General features: G+C 41.9%; 1 protein-coding gene across 4 annotated transcripts in view; it reads left to right on the forward strand.

Moving 5' to 3' along the window:
• The window catches only part of LOC139754949 (coiled-coil domain-containing protein 97), a 154649-nt gene that overhangs the window by 3120 nt on the left and 132033 nt on the right, over positions 1 to 19496 (forward strand). For all 4 annotated transcript variants that reach the window (XM_071672770.1, XM_071672769.1, XM_071672768.1 and 1 more), the window contains exon 2: positions 8930 to 9224. In XM_071672770.1, coding sequence (XP_071528871.1) covers positions 8947 to 9224 — 278 coding nt within the window. In that variant the 5' untranslated portion in view covers positions 8930 to 8946. The remainder of the gene's footprint in view (positions 1 to 8929; positions 9225 to 19496) is intronic.

The raw sequence follows: 19496 nt of genomic DNA on the forward strand, positions 1-19496 counted from the left end.
ACAGCATCTCTGTCAACTCTATCATCTGCCTTCTCCAGATCCATAAATGCTACATACAAATCCATTTGCTTTTCTAAGTATTTCTCACATACATTCTTCAAAGCAAACACCTGATCCACACATCCTATACCACTTCTGAAACCACACTGCTCTTCCCCAATCTGATGCTCTGTACATGCCTTCACCCTCTCAATCAATACCCTCCCATATAATTTCCCAGGAATAATCAGCAAACTTATACCTCTGTAATTTGAGGAATCACTTTTATCCCCTTTGCCTTTGTACAATGGCACTATGCAAGCATTCCGCCAATCCTCAGGCACCTCACCATGAATCATACATACATTAAATAACCTTACCAACCAGTCAACAATACAGTCACCCCCCTTTTTTTAATAAATTCCACTGCAATACCATCCAAACCCGCTCCTTGCCAGCTTTCATCTTCCGCAAAGCTTTTACTACCTCTTCTCTGTTTACCAAATCATTTTCCCTAACCCTCTCACTTTGCACACCACCTCGACCAAAACACCCTATATCTGCCACTCTATCATCAAACACTTTCATCAAACCTTCAAGATACTCACTCCGTCTCCTTCTCACATCACCACTACTTGTTATAACCTCCCCATTAACCCCCTTCACTGAAGTTCCCATTTGCTCCCTTGTCTTACGCACTTTATTTACCTCCTTCCAAAACATCTTTTTATTCTCCCTAAGATTTAATGATACTCTCTCACCCCAACTCTTATTTGCCCTCTTTTTCACCTCTTGCACCTTTCTTTTGACCTCCGGGCTCTTTCTTTTATACATCTCCCACTCAATTGCATTTTTTCCCTGCAAAAATCGTCCAAATGCCTCTCTCTTCTCTTTCACTAATAATCTTACTTCTTCATCCCACCACTCACTACCCTTTCTAATCAACCCACCTCCCACGCTTCTCATGCCACAAGCATCTTTTGCGCAAGCCATCACTGCTTCCCTAAATACACCCCATTCCTCCCCCACTCCCCTTACCTCCTTTGTTCTCACCTTTTTCCATTCTGTACTCAGTCACTCCTGGTACTTCCTCACACAAGTCTCCTTCCCAAGCTCACTTACCCTCACCACTCTCTTCACCCCAACATTCTCTCTTCTTTTCTGAAAACCCCAACAAATCTTCACCTTCGACTCCACAAGATAATGATCAGACATCCCTCCAGTTACACCTCTCAGCACATTAACATCCAAAAGTCTCTCTTTTGTGCACCTATCAATTAACACATAATCCAATAACTCTCCCTGGCCATCTCTCCTACTTACATATGTATACTTATGTATATCTCACTTTTTAAACCAGGTATTCCCAATCACCAGTCCTTTCTCAGCACACAAATCCACAAGCTCTTCACCATTTCCATTTACAACACTGAACACCCCATGTGTACCAATTATTCCCTCAACTGCCACATTACTCACCTTCGCATTCAAATCACCCATCACTATAACCCGGTCTTGTGCATCAAAACCACTAACACACTCATTCAGCTGCTCCCAAAAGACTTGCCTCTCATGATCTTTCTTCTCATGCCCAGGTGCATATACACCAGTAATCACCCATCTTTCTCCATCAACTTTCAGTTTTACCCATATCAGTCTAGAATTTACTTTCTTACACTCTATCACATACTCCCACAACTCCTGTTTCAGGAGTAGTGCTACTCCTTCCCTTGCTCTTGTCCTCTCACTAACCCGACTTTACTCCCAAGACAATGAATTATGTACGTGTGTATATATGTATAGGTCTGTGTGTGTATATATATGTATACGTTGAGATGTATAGGTATGTATATGTGCGTGTGTGGACGTGTATGACACCCACATATATGTGTACGTGGGTGGGTTGTGTCATTCTTTTGTCTGTTTCCTTGCCCTACCTGGCTAACGCGGGAAACAGCAACAAAGTATAAGAAAAGTATATATATAAATGAAACACAAGGGAAGTGGGTGAGGAATGAGATGCATACAGGTACTCCCCAACTTATGATGGGGTTATGTTTTGATAAGAACCATCTTAAGTTGAAAATATCATAAGTCAAAAATACATTCATTACCATACATCTAACCTACCGAACATGATAGCTTATCCTAGCCTACTTTAAACCTTCTGAGAATACTTGCATTTCTCATCCACAGTTATATACAGCTCTTCCTTATATTCTTCAGGACCTTCAGTATGGGCACTTGCTGCCTGACCGGCAACCTTTGCTAATGAAAATTGTGACACTCTTTAAAGCGTTGGAACACCCATGACTTGCTGTAAACATTTGCATATACGTAGGATCATTGGCACACCTTTTTTAGCTCATCGAAAAGACTTCTTGCCATATTCTGGATCATCAATAAACTAAGCGGCATATACTTCTATATCTGGTCTTCTCACCACATGACTAGTAATTTTTCAGTATCATTAATCCCCAGCTCTTTTCCTCGTGATGACAGTGGATTTAACCGATGCTAAAGATTTCACTGCATCACTGATTCGCTTCTTATCCTTTAAGATGGTCGTGATTGTCAATTGTGAAAGTCCTAATATGCAATGGCCATTACTGGCTTGCCACCTTCTTGCTGGAGAATTATCTTTAATCTCATCTCAAGAGTAATTGCCTTCCTCTTGAGTAACAGTTGTTTACATTCGTGATAACATGGCTGACTGGAAGCTGCATATCATTACAAGAGAGTATTGTACTGCATATCGCTAGCCTGGGAAATGGTCAAAATTCAAAGTATGGTTTTTACTGAATGTTTAATGTAAAGAAGAAAAATCATAAGTCCAACCATCGTAAGTTGGAGAGGATCTGTACAGGAAAGCATGTGCAGGAGATGCATATGGTATGTAAAAGGTGAGAGATGAGCAGATTAGTAAGAGTAGTGAGTGATGGGATGCAGAAGTGAAGTTTCTAGTGAAAGGGAAAAGAGAGACATCTGGGTCGTACTTATAGGGAAGGAGTGCAAATGATTGAGGGATGTTTAAGAGAAAGCAGCAGGAGGTCAAAAAGAGGGCTAGTAAGAGTTGGGGTGAGTGTAAACTTGAGGAAGAGTGTGAAGATGTTTTGAATGGAGGTAGATAATGATCAGAAAAACAAGAGAACAAATAGGAACATCGTTGAAGGGAGCTAAAGGGGAAGCAAGAACAGTTAGTGATAAAGTGAGGAGATGGGGTGAGTATTTTGAAGGAGTGTTAAATGTGTTTGTTGATTGGGTGGTAGATGTAGAGTTTTTGGGTGGGGATGGTATGCAAAGTGAGAAAGTCATAGCGAGATGTTTGGTGAAGAGAGAAATGGTGGTGAAAGCCTTGCATAAGATGAAAATAGACAAAGTGGCAGTAGTAGATGGTACTATATTTGAATTACTCAAGAAATGTGATGACTCTGTTGGTGACTGGTTGGTAAAGATTTTCAATGCATGTATGGATCATAGTATCATGAAGAGGGGCCTTAGGATTGGCAGAATGCATGCATAGTGCCATTGTATAAAGGCAAGGGGATAAAGGTTAGTGTTCATACCACAGAGGTATAAGTTTATTGAGTATACCAGGTAGGGTGTATGGGAGGACATTGTTTGAGAGGCTAAATGCATATACAGATCATGCTTTTAGTAGGAGCAATGTGGTCTCAGAAGTGGCAGAGGATGTGTGACTCAGGTGTTTGCATAAAAGAATGTGTGTGAGAAACTCTTAGATAAACAGATGGATTTATATGTGGCATTGAAGGATCTGGGGAAAGCTTATAATAGGGTTGAGATAGATGCCTTATGGAAGGTCTTAAGAATCTGCTGTGTGGAAGTAAAGCTACTAGAAGTGAGAAGTTCTTATCAAAAGTGGAAGGCATATGTGCAAGTAGGAAGAGAGGAGAGTGAACGGTTCCACATGAAAGTTGGTCTGCAGCATGGGTGTGTTATGTCTCCATCTTTAATTTGTTTGTGGGTTGGGTGGTGAGGGAGGTAAATGCAAGAGTTCTGGAGAGAGCGGCAATTATGCAGTCTGTGAGGGATGAGAGGGCCTGAGAGGTGAGTCAGTTCTTGTTTACTATTGATACAGCACTGGTGGGTGATTCGAGTGAGAAATTGCAGAAGTTGGTGACTGAGTTTGGGAGAGTTTGTCAAAGAAGGAAGTTGAAAGTGAATGTGAATAAAAGCAAGATTATTAAGTTTAGCTTGGTTGAGAAACAGGTTAATTAGGGTGTGCATTTAGAGAAAAATTGAGGGAAGTAAAGTGCTTTAGATATCTGGTAGTGGACATAGCAGTGAATGGAAAGCTGGAAGCGGAAGTGAATCATAGGGTGGGTGAAGGGGCAAAGATTCCAGAAACACTGAAGAATGTGTGGAAAAAAGAGAACATTATCTAAGTGGGAAAAAATGGGCATGTTTGAAGGAATAGTAGTCCCATCATAATTATATGGATGCAAGACATGGGCTCTAGATAAGGCCAAGTGGAAGAGGGTGGATGTATTGAAAATGAAATGTGTGAAGACAGTATGTGGTGTGAGGTGGTTGAGTAAGTGATTAAAGGGTGAGAGAGATGTGTGATAATAGGAGTGTGATTAAGAGGGCTGAAAAAGGTTTGCTGAAATGGTTTGGACACATGGAAGGAAGGAATTAGGAAAAGTTGACAAAGGGTATTTATGTGTCAGAAGTAGAGTCAACTTGGAGAATGGGAGACCAAAATGGAGATGGAAGTATATTTATATTTATTTACTTAATCAACGCTTCCCGCATCAGCGAGGTAGCCCAAGGAAACAGGCAAAGTATGGCCCAACCACTCATATACACGTTCATGTATACATAAACGCCCATACACACACATATACATGCATATACATATCAACGTATACATACATATACATGCACAGACACAGACATATATACACATGTACATACTCGTACTTGCTGCCCTCATCCATTCCTGTCACTACCCCATCACACAGGAAATAGCATCCCCCCCTCCGTTCAGTAAGATAACGCCAGGAAAAGACAAAAAGACCACACTTGCTCACACTCAGTTTCTAGCTGTTATGTATAATGCACTGAAACCACAGCTCCCTTTCCACATCCAGGCCCCACAGACCTATCCATGGTTTACCCCAGACGCTTCACATGCCCTGGTTCAGTTCATTGACTGCATGTCAACCCCAGTATACCACAACGTTCCAATTCACCATGTTCCTTGCACGCCTTTCACCCTCCTGTATGTTCAGGCCCCGATCACTCAAAATATTTTTCACTCCATTCTTCCTCCTCCAGTTTGGTCTCCCACTTCTCCTTGTTCCCTCCACCTCTGACACATATATCCACTTCATCAGTCTTTCTTCACTTATTCTCTCCATGTGTCCAAACCATTTCACCACACCCTCTTCTGCTCTCTCTACCACACTCTTTTTATTACCACAGATCTCTGTTACCCTTTCATTACTTACTCGATCAAACAACCTCACACCACATGTTGTCCTCAAACATTTCATTTCCAGCACCCTACCCTCCTCTATACAACCCTGTCTATATCCTATGCCTTGCAGCCATATAAATGTTGCAACCACTATTCCTTCAAACATACTCATTTTTGCTCCAAGATAACATTCTCATCTTCCACACATTCTTCAACACTCCCATAACCTTCACCCCCTCCCTATCCTGTGGCTCACTTCTGCTTCCATGGTTCCATCTGCTGCCAAATCCACTCCCAGATATCTAAAACACTTCACTTCCTCCAGTTTTTCTCCATTCAAACCTACCTCCCAAGTACCTTGTCCCTTAACCTAACTGAACCTAATAACCTTGCTCTTATTCACATTTACTATCAACTTTCTCCTTTCACACACTTTCCCAAACTCAGTCACCAGCTTCTGCAGTTTCTCACCTGAATCAGCCACCAGCACTGTATCATCAGCAAACAACAACTGACTCACTTCCCAAACCCTCTAATCCACAACAGACTGCATACTTGCCCCTCTCTCCAAAACTCTTTCGTTCACCTCCCTAATCACCCCATCCATAAACAAATTAAGCAACCATGGGGACATCACACACCCCTGCCACGAACAGACAATCACTAGGAACCAATCACTCTCCTCTCATCTTACTCGTACACATGCCTTATATCCTTGATAAAAACTTTTCACTGCTTCTAACAACTTACCTCCCACACCATATACTCTTAAAACCTTCCACAAAGCATCTCTATCAACCTTATCCTATGCCTTCTCCAGATCCATAAATGCTACATACAAATCCATCTGTTTTTTAAGTATTTCTCACTTACATTCTTCATAGGAAACACTTAGTCCACACATCCTCTACTGCTTCTGAAACCACACTGCTCTTCCCCAACCTGATGCTCTGTATATGCTTTTACCCTCTCAGTCAATACCCTCCCATACAATTTCCCAGGAAAACTCAACAATCTTATGCCTCTGTAATTTGAACACTTACATTTATCTCCTTTGCCTTTGTATAATGGCACTATGCATGCATTCCACCAATCCTCAGGCACTTCACCATGATCCATACATACATTGAATATCCTTACCAACCAATCAACAACACAGTCACCCCCTTATAATAAATTCCACTGCAATGCCATCCAAACCCACTGCCTTGCCAGTTTTCATCTTCCATAAAGTTTTCACTATCTCTTCTCTGTTTACTAAACCATTCTACCTGACCCTTTCACTTCGCACACCACCCCAACCAAAACACCTTATATCTGCCGCTCTATCATCAATCACATTCAGCAAACCTTCAAGATACTCACTCCATCTCCTTCTCACTTCATCACTTCTTGTTATTACCTCCCCATTTGCCCCCTTTACCGATGTTCCCATTTGTTCTCTTGTCTTACGCACGTTATTTACCTCCTTCCAAAACATCTTTTTATTCTCCTTAAGATTTAATGATACTCTCTCATCCCAACTCACATTTGCTCTCTTTTTCACCTCTTGCACCTCTCTCTTGACTTCCTCCTGCTTTATTTGATTCATTTGCTTTACTTCCTTGCAAGAATCTTGCAAAAGCCTCTCTCTTTTCTTTCTCTAACAATCTTACTTCTTCACCACTCTCTTCTTTTCTGGAAACCTCTACAAATCTACACCTTCACCTCCACAAGGTAGTGATCAGACATCCCTCCAGCTGCCCCTCTCAGCACATTAACATCCAAAAGTCTCTCTTTTACACACCTATCAATTTAAACGTAATCCAATAAGGCCCTTTGACATCTCTCCTACTCGCATACATATGTATACATTTGTGAGTATGGATTGAAGAAGATTTTGAGTGAACAGGGCATGAACATGCAGGAGGGTGAAAGGCATGCACAGGAGAGTGAATTGGAATGATGTGGTACATTGGGGTCAATGTGCTCTCAGTGGAGAGATGCAGGGCATTTGAAGCATCCAGGGTAATCCATGGATAGATCTGTGGGACCTGGTTGTGGATAAGTTGTGGTTTCAGTTGCATTACATACAGCAGCTAAAGAATGGATGTTTGTGGATTATTTTTTTATTTGCACTACCTCAATAATGTGGGAAATGGCAATCAAGTATGAGATACATATTTCTTTTTTTTTCATTCTTGATTGCTGTTTCCTATGTGAGATAGTGCCGGGAAACAAAAGAAAGACAGATCCACTCATACACATATATACAAATATATCCAACCACTTATAACCCTTCTAAACTGCCCATCTCTCACCTTTCAAAGGCCATATGCATCTCTTGCACTGGCAGCACTGCTTCCCTAATTACCTTCCATTCATCATCCACTCCCCTTGCTTCATTTATTCTCCTGTTGCTATTCTACACTCAATGTCTCCTGGTATTTCTTCACTGATGTCTCTTTTCCAAGTGCACTTGCTTTCACTACTCTCTTCCCACTGACATTGTTTCCTCTTTTTTTGAAAACCTTTGCATATCTTCACCCTCACATCCACAAAATAGTCTGAATGGGGATGTTCGTCTCACTTGGTGAATGAAGAAAATATGTGGAGAGAAATATCAAGAAGTCCTTTATACAACAGTTCCGTACCTGCTATGGGCTTATCAACAATGGTGTTAAGTGTATGTACTTGTATAATGTTTATCATTTAACGAACCACAGTATCAGATTCTTAGAATCCACTGTCTTCCACAAAAGTTTTTCAATCCATGGGTGAGTCTTACATGGCTGTGGACTGCTTGTAACTCAGACCAGCAAACCATCTTTTCTAGGGAAAGGCAGGATGATTGTCATATTTCTACCAGGTGGTGTTGCTACAGCGAGCATCAAGGTGGTGTTTTGTGTGGTAAGGATGGTTGGCTGCTTTTGGGGAGTACATAAGCACGATATCAGAGGTGACATAATGCCATCATGTTATCATCATCATCTCATCATCTACATCATCTCCTTGTACTTTAATAGAATAAGCATTTTTTTTTTTGTAAGTATGAAATGCTTATTTTTAATCTTGAAGTGTTCATTTTAGGACTTAAGGTAAAGGTATGCATCTCAAGAAGCACTCCTCTTAACTCCTCATTTCCCATAGGCCCTGTATCTTGTCAACCTCAGTTTTGCCGACACAGGTTCATCCAGGAATGTAACCTCTGTGGTTGTCAAGGATTTTACGTGTGGAAGTTCATGTTTCACATTAAGCATTAGGAATGGGTTGAGGATGCATTTTAGTGTCTTTTGGTGGCTGTATGTATGGAATTTGAAACAAAGTAACAATAGACTCATATAATTAATTCTATATTAAAAGATTTCGAATGCTTATGAGAGAAGTGAGTTTTGGAGGATGGGCAGAAGCTTTTGTTTTTACAGGAGCTCATGACTTAGATGTTGATAATGCATGCAGTGTACCTGTTGCAATATTAGAGCAACAACACAACAACAGTATTTATAACTTTCTAAAATGTTTTTGCAGGTTACATTACAGTTGCCATGTGGGGGGAATTTGAAGATGATGAAAAAAAAGAGAAACCAAGAGATCATATTGCTTCATCTTCCTTAGAAAAATGTAAGAAGTTGGATGATTTAAGAGAGGATGTAGAAAATTCTATTTTAGACCTTCCATTAAGAGATCGTATAATCCATCACATGGCTGCAAGCAGCATCATCTTGAAGAGTCAGCAGAGGTATGAACCAGACTTCACATACCAAGAAAGAAAAGCCATAGTTGAAGAGCTTCTTGATGAAAAACCAGGGCAGTTCCTATACAGGTAAGCAAGGCACAAGTTTATGAACTGTTTTTGTTAATTGTTAATACTAGATAATTTCCCAAATTAATATAGTTGGTCAGTAAGTTATTTGAGAACTGTTCAGTTTTGCTTGAGTTTTGACTTGATCATTCTCAAAATTTTCAAGATATTATATTATTTTGTTTTTCCAAGTGTTATGTGCATACGCTATATATCATTTTTATATACAGGCACATAAGACATGTTACCAATTAACAGAGACCAGCAGCACCACAGAAACATAAACGATTTTTACTTTCTCTAAAGTAAAATCTCAAAAATAAAGAACACCATGAAGTGTGGACCTCTGTGATGTAGTAATTAACATTGCTGACCATGACACATCTCCAGGCCACTTAGGATTCAAGTCCGCATAGGTTTGCATTGTGGCTGCTGGTCCACATTTAACCCAGCTGTTCATCCTCTCATAGGGGCTGGTTGTTTAATTTGTTTATGGATGGGGTTATCAGGGAGGTGATTGCAAGAGTTTTGGAGAGGGGCAAGTATGCAATCTGTTGTGGATGAGAGGGCTTGGGAAGTGAGTCAGTTGTTGTTCACTGATGATACAGCACTGGTGGTTGATTCGAGTGAGAAACTGCAGAAGTTGGTGACTGAGTTTAAGTAAATGTGAATAAGAGCAAGGTTATTAGGTTCAGTAGGGTTGAGGGACAAATAAATTAGGAGGTAAGTTTGAATGGAGAAAAACTGGAGGAAATTAAGTGGTTTAGATATCTGGGAGTGGATTTTGCAGCAGATGGAACCATGGAAGCAGAAGTGATTCACAGGGTGGGGGAGGGGGCAAAGGTTCTGGGAGCGTTGAAGAATGTGTGGAAGGCAAGAACGTTATCTTGGAGAGCAAAAATGGGTATGTTTGAAGGAATAGTGGCTCCATCATTGTTATATTGTTGTGAGGCATGGACTATAGATAGGGTTGTGTTGAGGAGGGTGGATGTGCTAGAAATGAAATATTTGAGGACAAAATGTGGTGTGAGGTGGTTTGCATATATATATATATATATATATTTATATATATATATATATATATATATATATATATATCTTTCTTTCTTTCTTTCATACTATTCGCCATTTCCCGCATTAGCGAGGTAGCGTTGAGAACAGAGGACTGGGCCCTTGAGGGAATATCCTCACCTGGGCCCCTTCTCTGTTCCCTCTTTTGGAAAAAAAAAAAAAAAAAAAAAAAAAAAAAAAAATGTAGGTTTGCGGCAGGGGTGTGTGATGTCTCCATGGTTGTTTAATTTGTTTATGGATGGGGTTGTTAGGGAGGTAAATGCAAGAGTTTTGGAAAGAGGGGCGAGTATGAAGTCTGTTGGGGATGAGAGAGCTTGGGAAGTGAGTCAGTTGTTGTTCGCTGATGATACAGCGCTGGTGGCTGATTCATGTGAGAAACTGCAGAAGCTGGTGACTGAGTTTGGAAAAGTGTGTGGAAGAAGAAAGTTAAGAGTAAATGTGAATAAGAGCAAGGTTATTAGGTACAGTAGGGTTGAGGGTCAAGTCAGTTGGGAGGTGAGTTTGAATGGAGAAAAACTGGAGGAAGTGAAGTGTTTTAGTTATCTGGGAGTGGATCTGGCAGCGGATGGAACCATGGAAGCGGAAGTGGATCATAGGGTGGGGGAGGGGGCGAAAATCCTGGGGGCCTTGAAGAATGTGTGGAAGTCGAGAACATTATCTCGGAAAGCAAAAATGGGTATGTTTGAAGGAATAGTGGTTCCAACAATGCTGTATGGTTGCGAGGCGTGGGCTATGGATAGAGTTGTGCGCAGGAGGATGGATGTGCTGGAAATGAGATGTTTGAGGACAATGTGTGGTGTGAGGTGGTTTGATCGAGTGAGTAACGTAAGGGTAAGAGAGATGTGTGGAAATAAAAAGAGCGTGGTTGAGAGAGCAGAAGAGGGTGTTTTGAAGTGGTTTGGGCACATGGAGAGGATGAGTGAGGAAAGATTGACCAAGAGGATATATGTGTCGGAGGTGGAGGGAACAAGGAGAAGAGGGAGACCAAATTGGAGGTGGAAAGATGGAGTGAAAAAGATTTTGTGTGATCGGGGCCTGAACATGCAGGAGGGTGAAAGGAGGGCAAGGAATAGAGTGAATTGGAACGATGTGGTATACCGGGGTTGACGTGCTGTCAGTGGATTGAAGCAGGGCATGTGAAGCGTCTGGGGTAAACCATGGAGAGCTGTGTAGGTATGTATATTTGCGTGTGTGGGCGTATGTATATACATGTGTATGGGAGGGGGGTTGGGCCATTTCTTTCGTCTGTTTCCTTGCGCTACCTCGCAAACGCGGGAGACAGCGACAAAGTATAAAAAAAAAAAAAAAAAAAAATATATATATATATATATATATATATATATATATATATATATATATATATATAAGGGGAAGAGTGGTTTGGGAATGTCTGGGGAGTAAAGTCAGGGGTTAGTGAGAGGACAAGAGCAAGGGAAGGAGTAGCAATACTCCTGAAACAGGAGTTGTGGGAGTATGTGATAGAATGTAAGAAAGTAAATTCTCGATTGATATGGGTAAAACTGAAAGTTGATGGAGAGAGGTGGGTGATTATTGGTGCATATGCACCCGGGCACGAGAAGAAAGATCATGAGAGGCAAGTGTTTTGGGAGCAGCTGAATGAGTGTGTTAGTGGTTTTGATGCACGAGACCGGGTTATAGTGATGGGTGATTTGAATGCAAAGGTGAATAATGTGGCAGTTGAGGGAATAATTGGTATACATGGGGTGTTCAGTGTTGTAAATGGAAATGGTGAAGAGCTTGTAGATTTATGTGCTGAAAAAGGACTGATGATTGGGAATACCTGGTTTAAAAAGCGAGATATACATAAGTATACTTATTTAAGTAGGAGAGATGGCCAGAGAGCGATATTGGATTACGTGTTAATTGACAGGCGTGCGAAAGAGAGACTTTTGGATGTTAATGTGCTGAGAGGTGCAACTGGAGGTATGTCTGATCATTATCTTGTGGAGGCTAAGGTGAGGATTTGTATGGGTTTTCAGAAAAGAAGAGTGAATGTTGGGGTGAAGAGGGTGGTGAGAGTAAGTGAGCTTGGGAAGGAGACCTGTGTGAGGAAGTACCAGGAGAGACTGAGTACAGAATGAAAAAGGTGAGAACAATAAAAGTAAGGGGAGTGGGGGAGGAATGGGATGTATTTAGGGAATCAGTGATGGATTGCACAAAAGATGCTTGTGGCATGAGAAGAGTGGGAGGTGGGTTGATTAGAAAGGGTAGTGAGTGGTGGGATGAAGAAGTAAGAGTATTAGTGAAAGAGAAGAGAGAGGCATTTGGACGATTTTTTCAGGGAAAAAATGCAATTGAGTGGGAGATGTATAAAAGAATGAGACAGGAGGTCAAGAGAAAGGTGCAAGAGGTGAAAAAAAGGGCAAATGAGAGTTGGGGTGAGAGAGTATCATTAAATTTTAGGGAGAATAAAAAGATGTTCTGGAAGGAGGTAAATAAAGTGCGTAAGACAAGGGAGCAAATGGGAACTTCAGTGAAGGGCGCAAATGGGGAGGTGATAACAAGTAGTGGTGATGTGAGAAGGAGATGGAGTGAGTATTTTGAAGGTTTGTTGAATGTGTTTGATGATAGAGTGGCAGATATAGGGTGTTTTGGTCGAGGTGGTGTGCAAAGTGAGAGGGTTAGGGAAAATGATTTGGTAAACAGAGAAGAGGTAGTGAAAGCTTTGCGGAAGATGAAAGCCGGCAAGGCAGCAGGTTTGGATGGTATTGCAGTGGAATTTATTAAAAAAGGGGGTGACTGTATTGTTGACTGGTTGGTAAGGTTATTTAATGTATGTATGACTCATGGTGAGGTGCCTGAGGATTGGCGGAATGCATGCATAGTGCCATTGTACAAAGGCAAAGGGGATAAGAGTGAGTGCTCAAATTACAGAGGTATAAGTTTGTTGAGTATTCCTGGTAAATTATATGGGAGGGTATTGATTGAGAGGGTGAAGGCATGTACAGAGCATCAGATTGGGGAAGAGCAGTGTGGTTTCAGAAGTGGTAGAGGATGTGTGGATCAGGTGTTTGCTTTGAAGAATGTATGTGAGAAATACTTAGAAAAGCAAATGGATTTGTATGTAGCATTTATGGATCTGGAGAAGGCATATGATAGAGTTGATAGAGATGCTCTGTGGAAGGTATTAAGAATATATGGTGTGGGAGGAAAGTTGTTAGAAGCAGTGAAAAGTTTTTATCGATGATGTAAGGCATGTGTACGTGTAGGAAGAGAGGAAAGTGATTGGTTCTCAGTGAATGTAGGTTTGCGGCAGGGGTGTGTGATGTCTCCATGGTTGTTTAATTTGTTTATGGATGGGTTGTTAGGGAGGTGAATGCAAGAGTTTTGGAAAGAGGGGCAAGTATGAAGTATGTTGGGGATGAGAGAGCTTGGGAAGTGAGTCAGTTGTTGTTCGCTGATGATACAGCGCTGGTGGCTGATTCATGTGAGAAACTGCAGAAGCTGGTGACTGAGTTTGGTAAAGTGTGTGAAAGAAGAAAGTTAAGAGTAAATGTGAATAAGAGCAAGTTATTAGGTACAGTAGGGTTGAGGGTCAAGTCAATTGGGAGGTGAGTTTGAATGGAGAAAAACTGGAGGAAGTGAAGTGTTTTAGATATCTGGGAGTGGATCTGGCAGCGGATGGAACCATGGAAGCGGAAGTGGATCATAGGGTGGGGGAGGGGGCGAAAATTCTGGGAGCCTTGAAGAATGTGTGGAAGTCGAGAACATTATCTCGGTAAGCAAAAATGGGTATGTTTGAAGGAATAGTGGTTCCAACAATGTTGTATGGTTGCGAGGCTTGGGCTATGGATAGAGTTGTGCGCAGGAGGATGGATGTGCTGGAAATGAGATGTTTGAGGACAATGTGTGGTGTGAGGTGGTTTGATCGAGTGAGTAACGTAAGGGTAAGAGAGATGTGTGGAAATAAAAAGAGCGTGGTTGAGAGAGCAGAAGAGGGTGTTTTGAAGTGGTTTGGGCACATGGAGAGAATGAGTGAGGAAAGATTGACCAAGAGGATATATGTGTCGGAGGTGGAGGGAACGAGGAGAAGAGGGAGACCAAATTGGAGGTGGAAAGATGGAGTGAAAAAGATTTTGTGTGATCGGGGCCTGAACATGCAGGAGGGTGAAAGGAGGGCAAGGAATAGAGTGAATTGGAGCGATGTGGTATACCGGGGTTGACGTGCTGTCAGTGGATTGAATCAAGGCATGTGAAGCGTCTGGGGTAAACCATGGAAAGCTGTGTAGGTATGTATATTTGCGTGTGTGGACGTATGTATATACATGTATATGGGGGTGGGTTGGGCCATTTCTTTCGTCTGTTTCCTTGCGCTACCTCGCAAATGCGGGAGACAGCGACAAAGTATAATGAAAATATAAAAATATATATATATATATATATATATATATATATATATATATATATATATATATATATATACATATATATATATATATATATATATATATATATATATATATATATATATTTTTTTTTTTTTATATACTTTGTCGCTGTCTCCCGCGTTTGCGAGGTAGCGCAAGGAAACAGACGAAAGAAATGGCCCAACCCCCCCCGATACACATGTACATACACACGTCCACACACGCAAATATACATACCTACACAGCTTTCCATGGTTTACCCCAGACGCTTCACATGCCTTGATTCAATCCACTGACAGCACGTCAACCCCTGTATACCACATCGCTCCAATTCACTCTGTTCCTTGCCCTCCTTTCACCCTCCTGCATGTTCAGGCCCCGATCACTCAAAATCTTTTTCACTCCATCTTTCCACCTCCAATTTGGTCTCCCTCTTCTCCTCATTCCCTCCACCTCCGACACATATATCCTCTTGGTCAATCTTTCCTCACTCATTCTCTCCATGTGCCCAAACCATTTCAAAACACCCTCTTCTGCTCTCTCAACCACGCTCTTTTTATTTCCACACATCTCTCTTACCCTTACGTTACTTACTCGATCAAACCACCTCACACCACACATTTTCCTCAAACATCTCATTTCCAGCACGTCCATCCTCCTGCGCACAACTCTATCCATAGCCCACGCCTCGCAACCATACAACATTGTTGGAACCACTATTCCTTCAAACATACCCATTTTTGCTTTCCGAGATAATGTTCTCGACTTCCACACATTTTTCAAGGCTCCCAAAATTTTCGCCCCCTCCCCCACCCTATGATCCACTTCCGCTTCAGTGGTTCCATCCGCTGACAGATCCACTCCCAGATATCTAAAACACTTCACTTCCTCCAGTTTTTCTCCATTCAAACTCACCTCCCAATTGACTTGACCCTCAACCCTACTGTACCTAATAACCTTGCTCTTATTCACATTTACTCTTAACTTTCTTCTTCCACACACTTTACCAAACTCAGTCACCAGCTTCTGCAGTTTCTCACATGAATCAGCCACCAGCGCTGTATCATCAGCGAACAACAACTGACTCACTTCCCAAGCTCTCTCATCCCCAACAGACTTCATACTTGCCCCTCTTTCCAAAACTCTTGCATTTACCTCCCTAACAACCCCATCCATAAACAAATTAAACAACCATGGAGACATCACACACCCCTGCCGCAAACCTACATTCACTGAGAACCAATCACTTTTCTCTCTTCCTACACGTACACATGCCTTACATCCTCAATAAAAACTTTTCACTGCTTCTAACAACTTTCCTCCCACACCATATATTCTTAGTACCTTCCACAGAGCATCTCTATCAACTCTATCATATGCCTTCTCCAGATCCATAAATGCTACATACAAATCCATTTGCTTTTCTAAGTATTTCTCACATACATTCTTCAAAGCAAACACCTGATCCACACATCCTCTACCACTTCTGAAACCGCACTGCTCTTCCCCAATCTGATGCTCTGTACATGCCTTCACCCTCTCAATCAATACCCTCCCATATAATTTCCCAGGAATACTCAACAAACTTATACCTCTGTAATTTGAGCACTCACTCTTATCCCCTTTGCCTTTGTACAATGGCACTATGCATGCATTCCGCCAATCCTCAGGCACCTCACCATGAGTCATACATACATTAAATAACCTTACCAACCAGTCAACAATACAGTCACCCCCTTTTTTAATAAATTCCACTGCAATACCATCCAAACCTGCTGCCTTGCCGGCTTTCATCTTCCGCAAAGCTTTTACTACCTCTTCTCTGTTTACCAAATCATTTTCCCTAACCCTCTCACTTTGCACACCACCTCGACCAAAACACCCTATATCTGCCACTCTGTCATCAGACACATTCAACAAACCTTCAAAATACTCATTCCATCTCCTTCTCACATCACCACTACTTGTTATCACCTCCCCATTTACGCCCTTCACTGAAGTTCCCATTTGCTCCCTTGTCTTACGCACCCTATTTACCTCCTTCCAGAACATCTTTTTATTCTCCCTAAAATTTACTGATAGTCTCTCACCCCAACTCTCATTTGCCCTTTTTTTCACCTCTTGCACCTTACTCTTGACCTCCTGTCTCTTTCTTTTATACTTCTCCCACTCAATTGCATTTTTTTCCCTGCAAAAATCGTCCAACTGGAGGGATGTCTGATCATTATCTTGTGGAGGCTAAGGTGAAGATTAGTATGGGTTTTCAGAAAAGAGGAGTGAATGTTGGGGGTGAAGAAGGTGGTGAGAGTAAGTGAGCTTGGGAAGGAGACCTGTGTGGGGAAGTAACAGGAGAGACTGTGTACAGAATGGAAAAAGGTGAGAACAATGGAAGTTAGGGGAGTGGGGAGGAATGGGATGTATTTAGGGAATCAGTGATGGATTGCGCAAAAGATGCTTGTGGCATGAGAAGAGTGGGAGGTGGGCTGTTTAGAAAGGGTAGTGAGTGGTGGGATGAAGAAGTAAGAGTATTAGTGAAAGAGAAGAGAGAGGCATTTGGACGATATATATATGTATATATATATATATAGTGAAAGCTTTGCGGAAGATGAAAGCCGGCAAGGCAGCAGGTTTGGATGGTATTGCAGTGGAATTTATTAAAAAAGGGGGTGACTGTATTGTTGACTGGTTGGTAAGGTTATTTAATGTATGTATGACTCATGGTGAGGTGCCTGAGGATTGGCGGAATGCGTGCATAGTGCCATTGTACAAAGGCAAAGGGGATAAGAGTGAGTGCTCAAATTACAGAGGTATAAGTTTGTTGAGTATTCCTGGTAAATTATATGGGAGGGTATTGATTGAGAGGGTGAAGGCATGTACAGAGCATCAGATTGGGGAAGAGCAGTGTGGTTTCAGAAATGGTAGAGGATGTGTGGATCAGGTGTTTGCTTTGGAGAATGTATGTGAGAAATACTTAGAAAAGCAAATGGATTTGTATGTAGCATTTATGGATCTGGAGAAGGCATATGATAGAGTTGATAGAGATGCTCTGTGGAAGGTATTAAGAATATATGGTGTGGGAGGAAAGTTGTTAGAGGCAGTGAAAAGTTTTTATCGAGGATGTAAGGCATGTGTACGTGTAGGAAGAGAGGAAAGTGATTGGTTCTCAGTGAATGTAGGTTTGCGGCAGGGGTGTGTGATGTCTCCATGGTTGTTTAATTTGTTTATGGATGGGGTAGTTAGGGAGGTAAATGCAAGAGTTTTGGAAAGAGGGGCAAGTATGAAGTCTGTTGGGGATGAGAGAGCTTGGGAAGTGAGTCAGTTGTTGTTCGCTGATGATACAGCGCTGGTGGCTGATTCATGTGAGAAACTGCAGAAGCTGGTGACTGAGTTTGGTAAAGTGTGTGAAGAAGAAAGTTAAGAGTAAATGTGAATAAGAGCAAGGTTATTAGGTACAGTAGGGTTGAGGGTCAAGTCAATTGGGAGGTGAGTTTGAATGGAGAAAAACTGGAGGAAGTGAAGTGTTTTAGATATCTGGGAGTGGATCTGTCAGCGGATGGAACCTTGGAAGCGGAAGTGGATCATAGGGTGGGGGAGGGGGCGAAAATTCTGGGGGCCTTGAAGAATGTGTGGAAGTCGAGAACATTATCTCGGAAAGCAAAAATGGGTATGTTTGAAGGAATAGTGGTTCCAACAATGTTGTATGGTTGCGAGGCGTGGGCTATGGATAGAGTTGTGCGCAGGAGGATGGATGTGCTGGAAATGAGATGTTTGAGGACAATGTGTGGTGTGAGGTGGTTTGATCGAGTGAGTAACGTAAGGGTAAGAGAGATGTGTGGAAATAAAAAGAGCGTGGTTGAGAGAGCAGAAGAGGGTGTTTTGAAGTGGTTTGGGCACATGGAGAGGATGAGTGAGGAAAGATTGACCAAGAGGATATATGTGTCGGAGGTGGAGGGAACTAGGAGAAGAGGGAGACCAAATTGGAGGTGGAAAGATGGAGTGAAAAAGATTTTGTGTGATCGGGGCCTGAGCATGCAGGAGGGTGAAAGGAGGGCAAGGAATAGAGTGAATTGGAGCGATGTGGTATACTGGGGTTGACGTGCTGTCAGTGGATTGAAGCAGGGCATGTGAAGCGTCTGGGGTAAACCATGGAAAGCTGTGTAGGTATGTATATTTGCGTGTGTGGACGTATGTATATACATGTGTATGGGGGTGGGTTGGGCCATTTCTTTCGTCTGTTTCCTTGCGCTACCTCGCAAACGCGGGAGACAGCGTCAAAGTATAATAATAAAATATATATAGTGAAAGAGAAGAGAGAGGCATTTGGACGATTTTTACAGGGAAAAAATGCAATTGAGTGGGAGATGTATAAAAGAAAGAGACAGGAGGTCAAGAGAAAGGTGCAAGAGGTGAAAAAAAGGGCAAATGAGAGTTGGGGTGAGAGAGTATCATTAAATTTTAGGGAGAATAAAAAGATGGTTGTTTAATTTGTTTATGGATGGGGTTGTTAGGGAGGTAAATGCAAGAGTCCTGGAAAGAGGGGCAAGTATGAAGTCTGTTGGGGATGAGAGAGCTTGGGAAGTGAGTCAGTTGTTGTTTGCTGATGATACAGCGCTGGTGGCTGATTCATGTGAGAAACTGCAGAAGCTGGTGACTGAGTTTGGTAAAGTGTGTGAAAGAAGAAAGTTAAGAGTAAATGTGAATAAGAGCAAGGTTATTAGGTACAGTAGGGTTGAGGGTCAAGTCAATTGGGAGGTGAGTTTGAATGGAGAAAAACTGGAGGAAGTGAAGTGTTTTAGATATCTGGGAGTGGATCTGTCAGCGGATGGAACCTTGG

This window comes from Panulirus ornatus, chromosome 18 (genome assembly GCF_036320965.1).
Source record: "Panulirus ornatus isolate Po-2019 chromosome 18, ASM3632096v1, whole genome shotgun sequence".
NCBI lineage: Eukaryota > Metazoa > Arthropoda > Malacostraca > Decapoda > Palinuridae > Panulirus > Panulirus ornatus.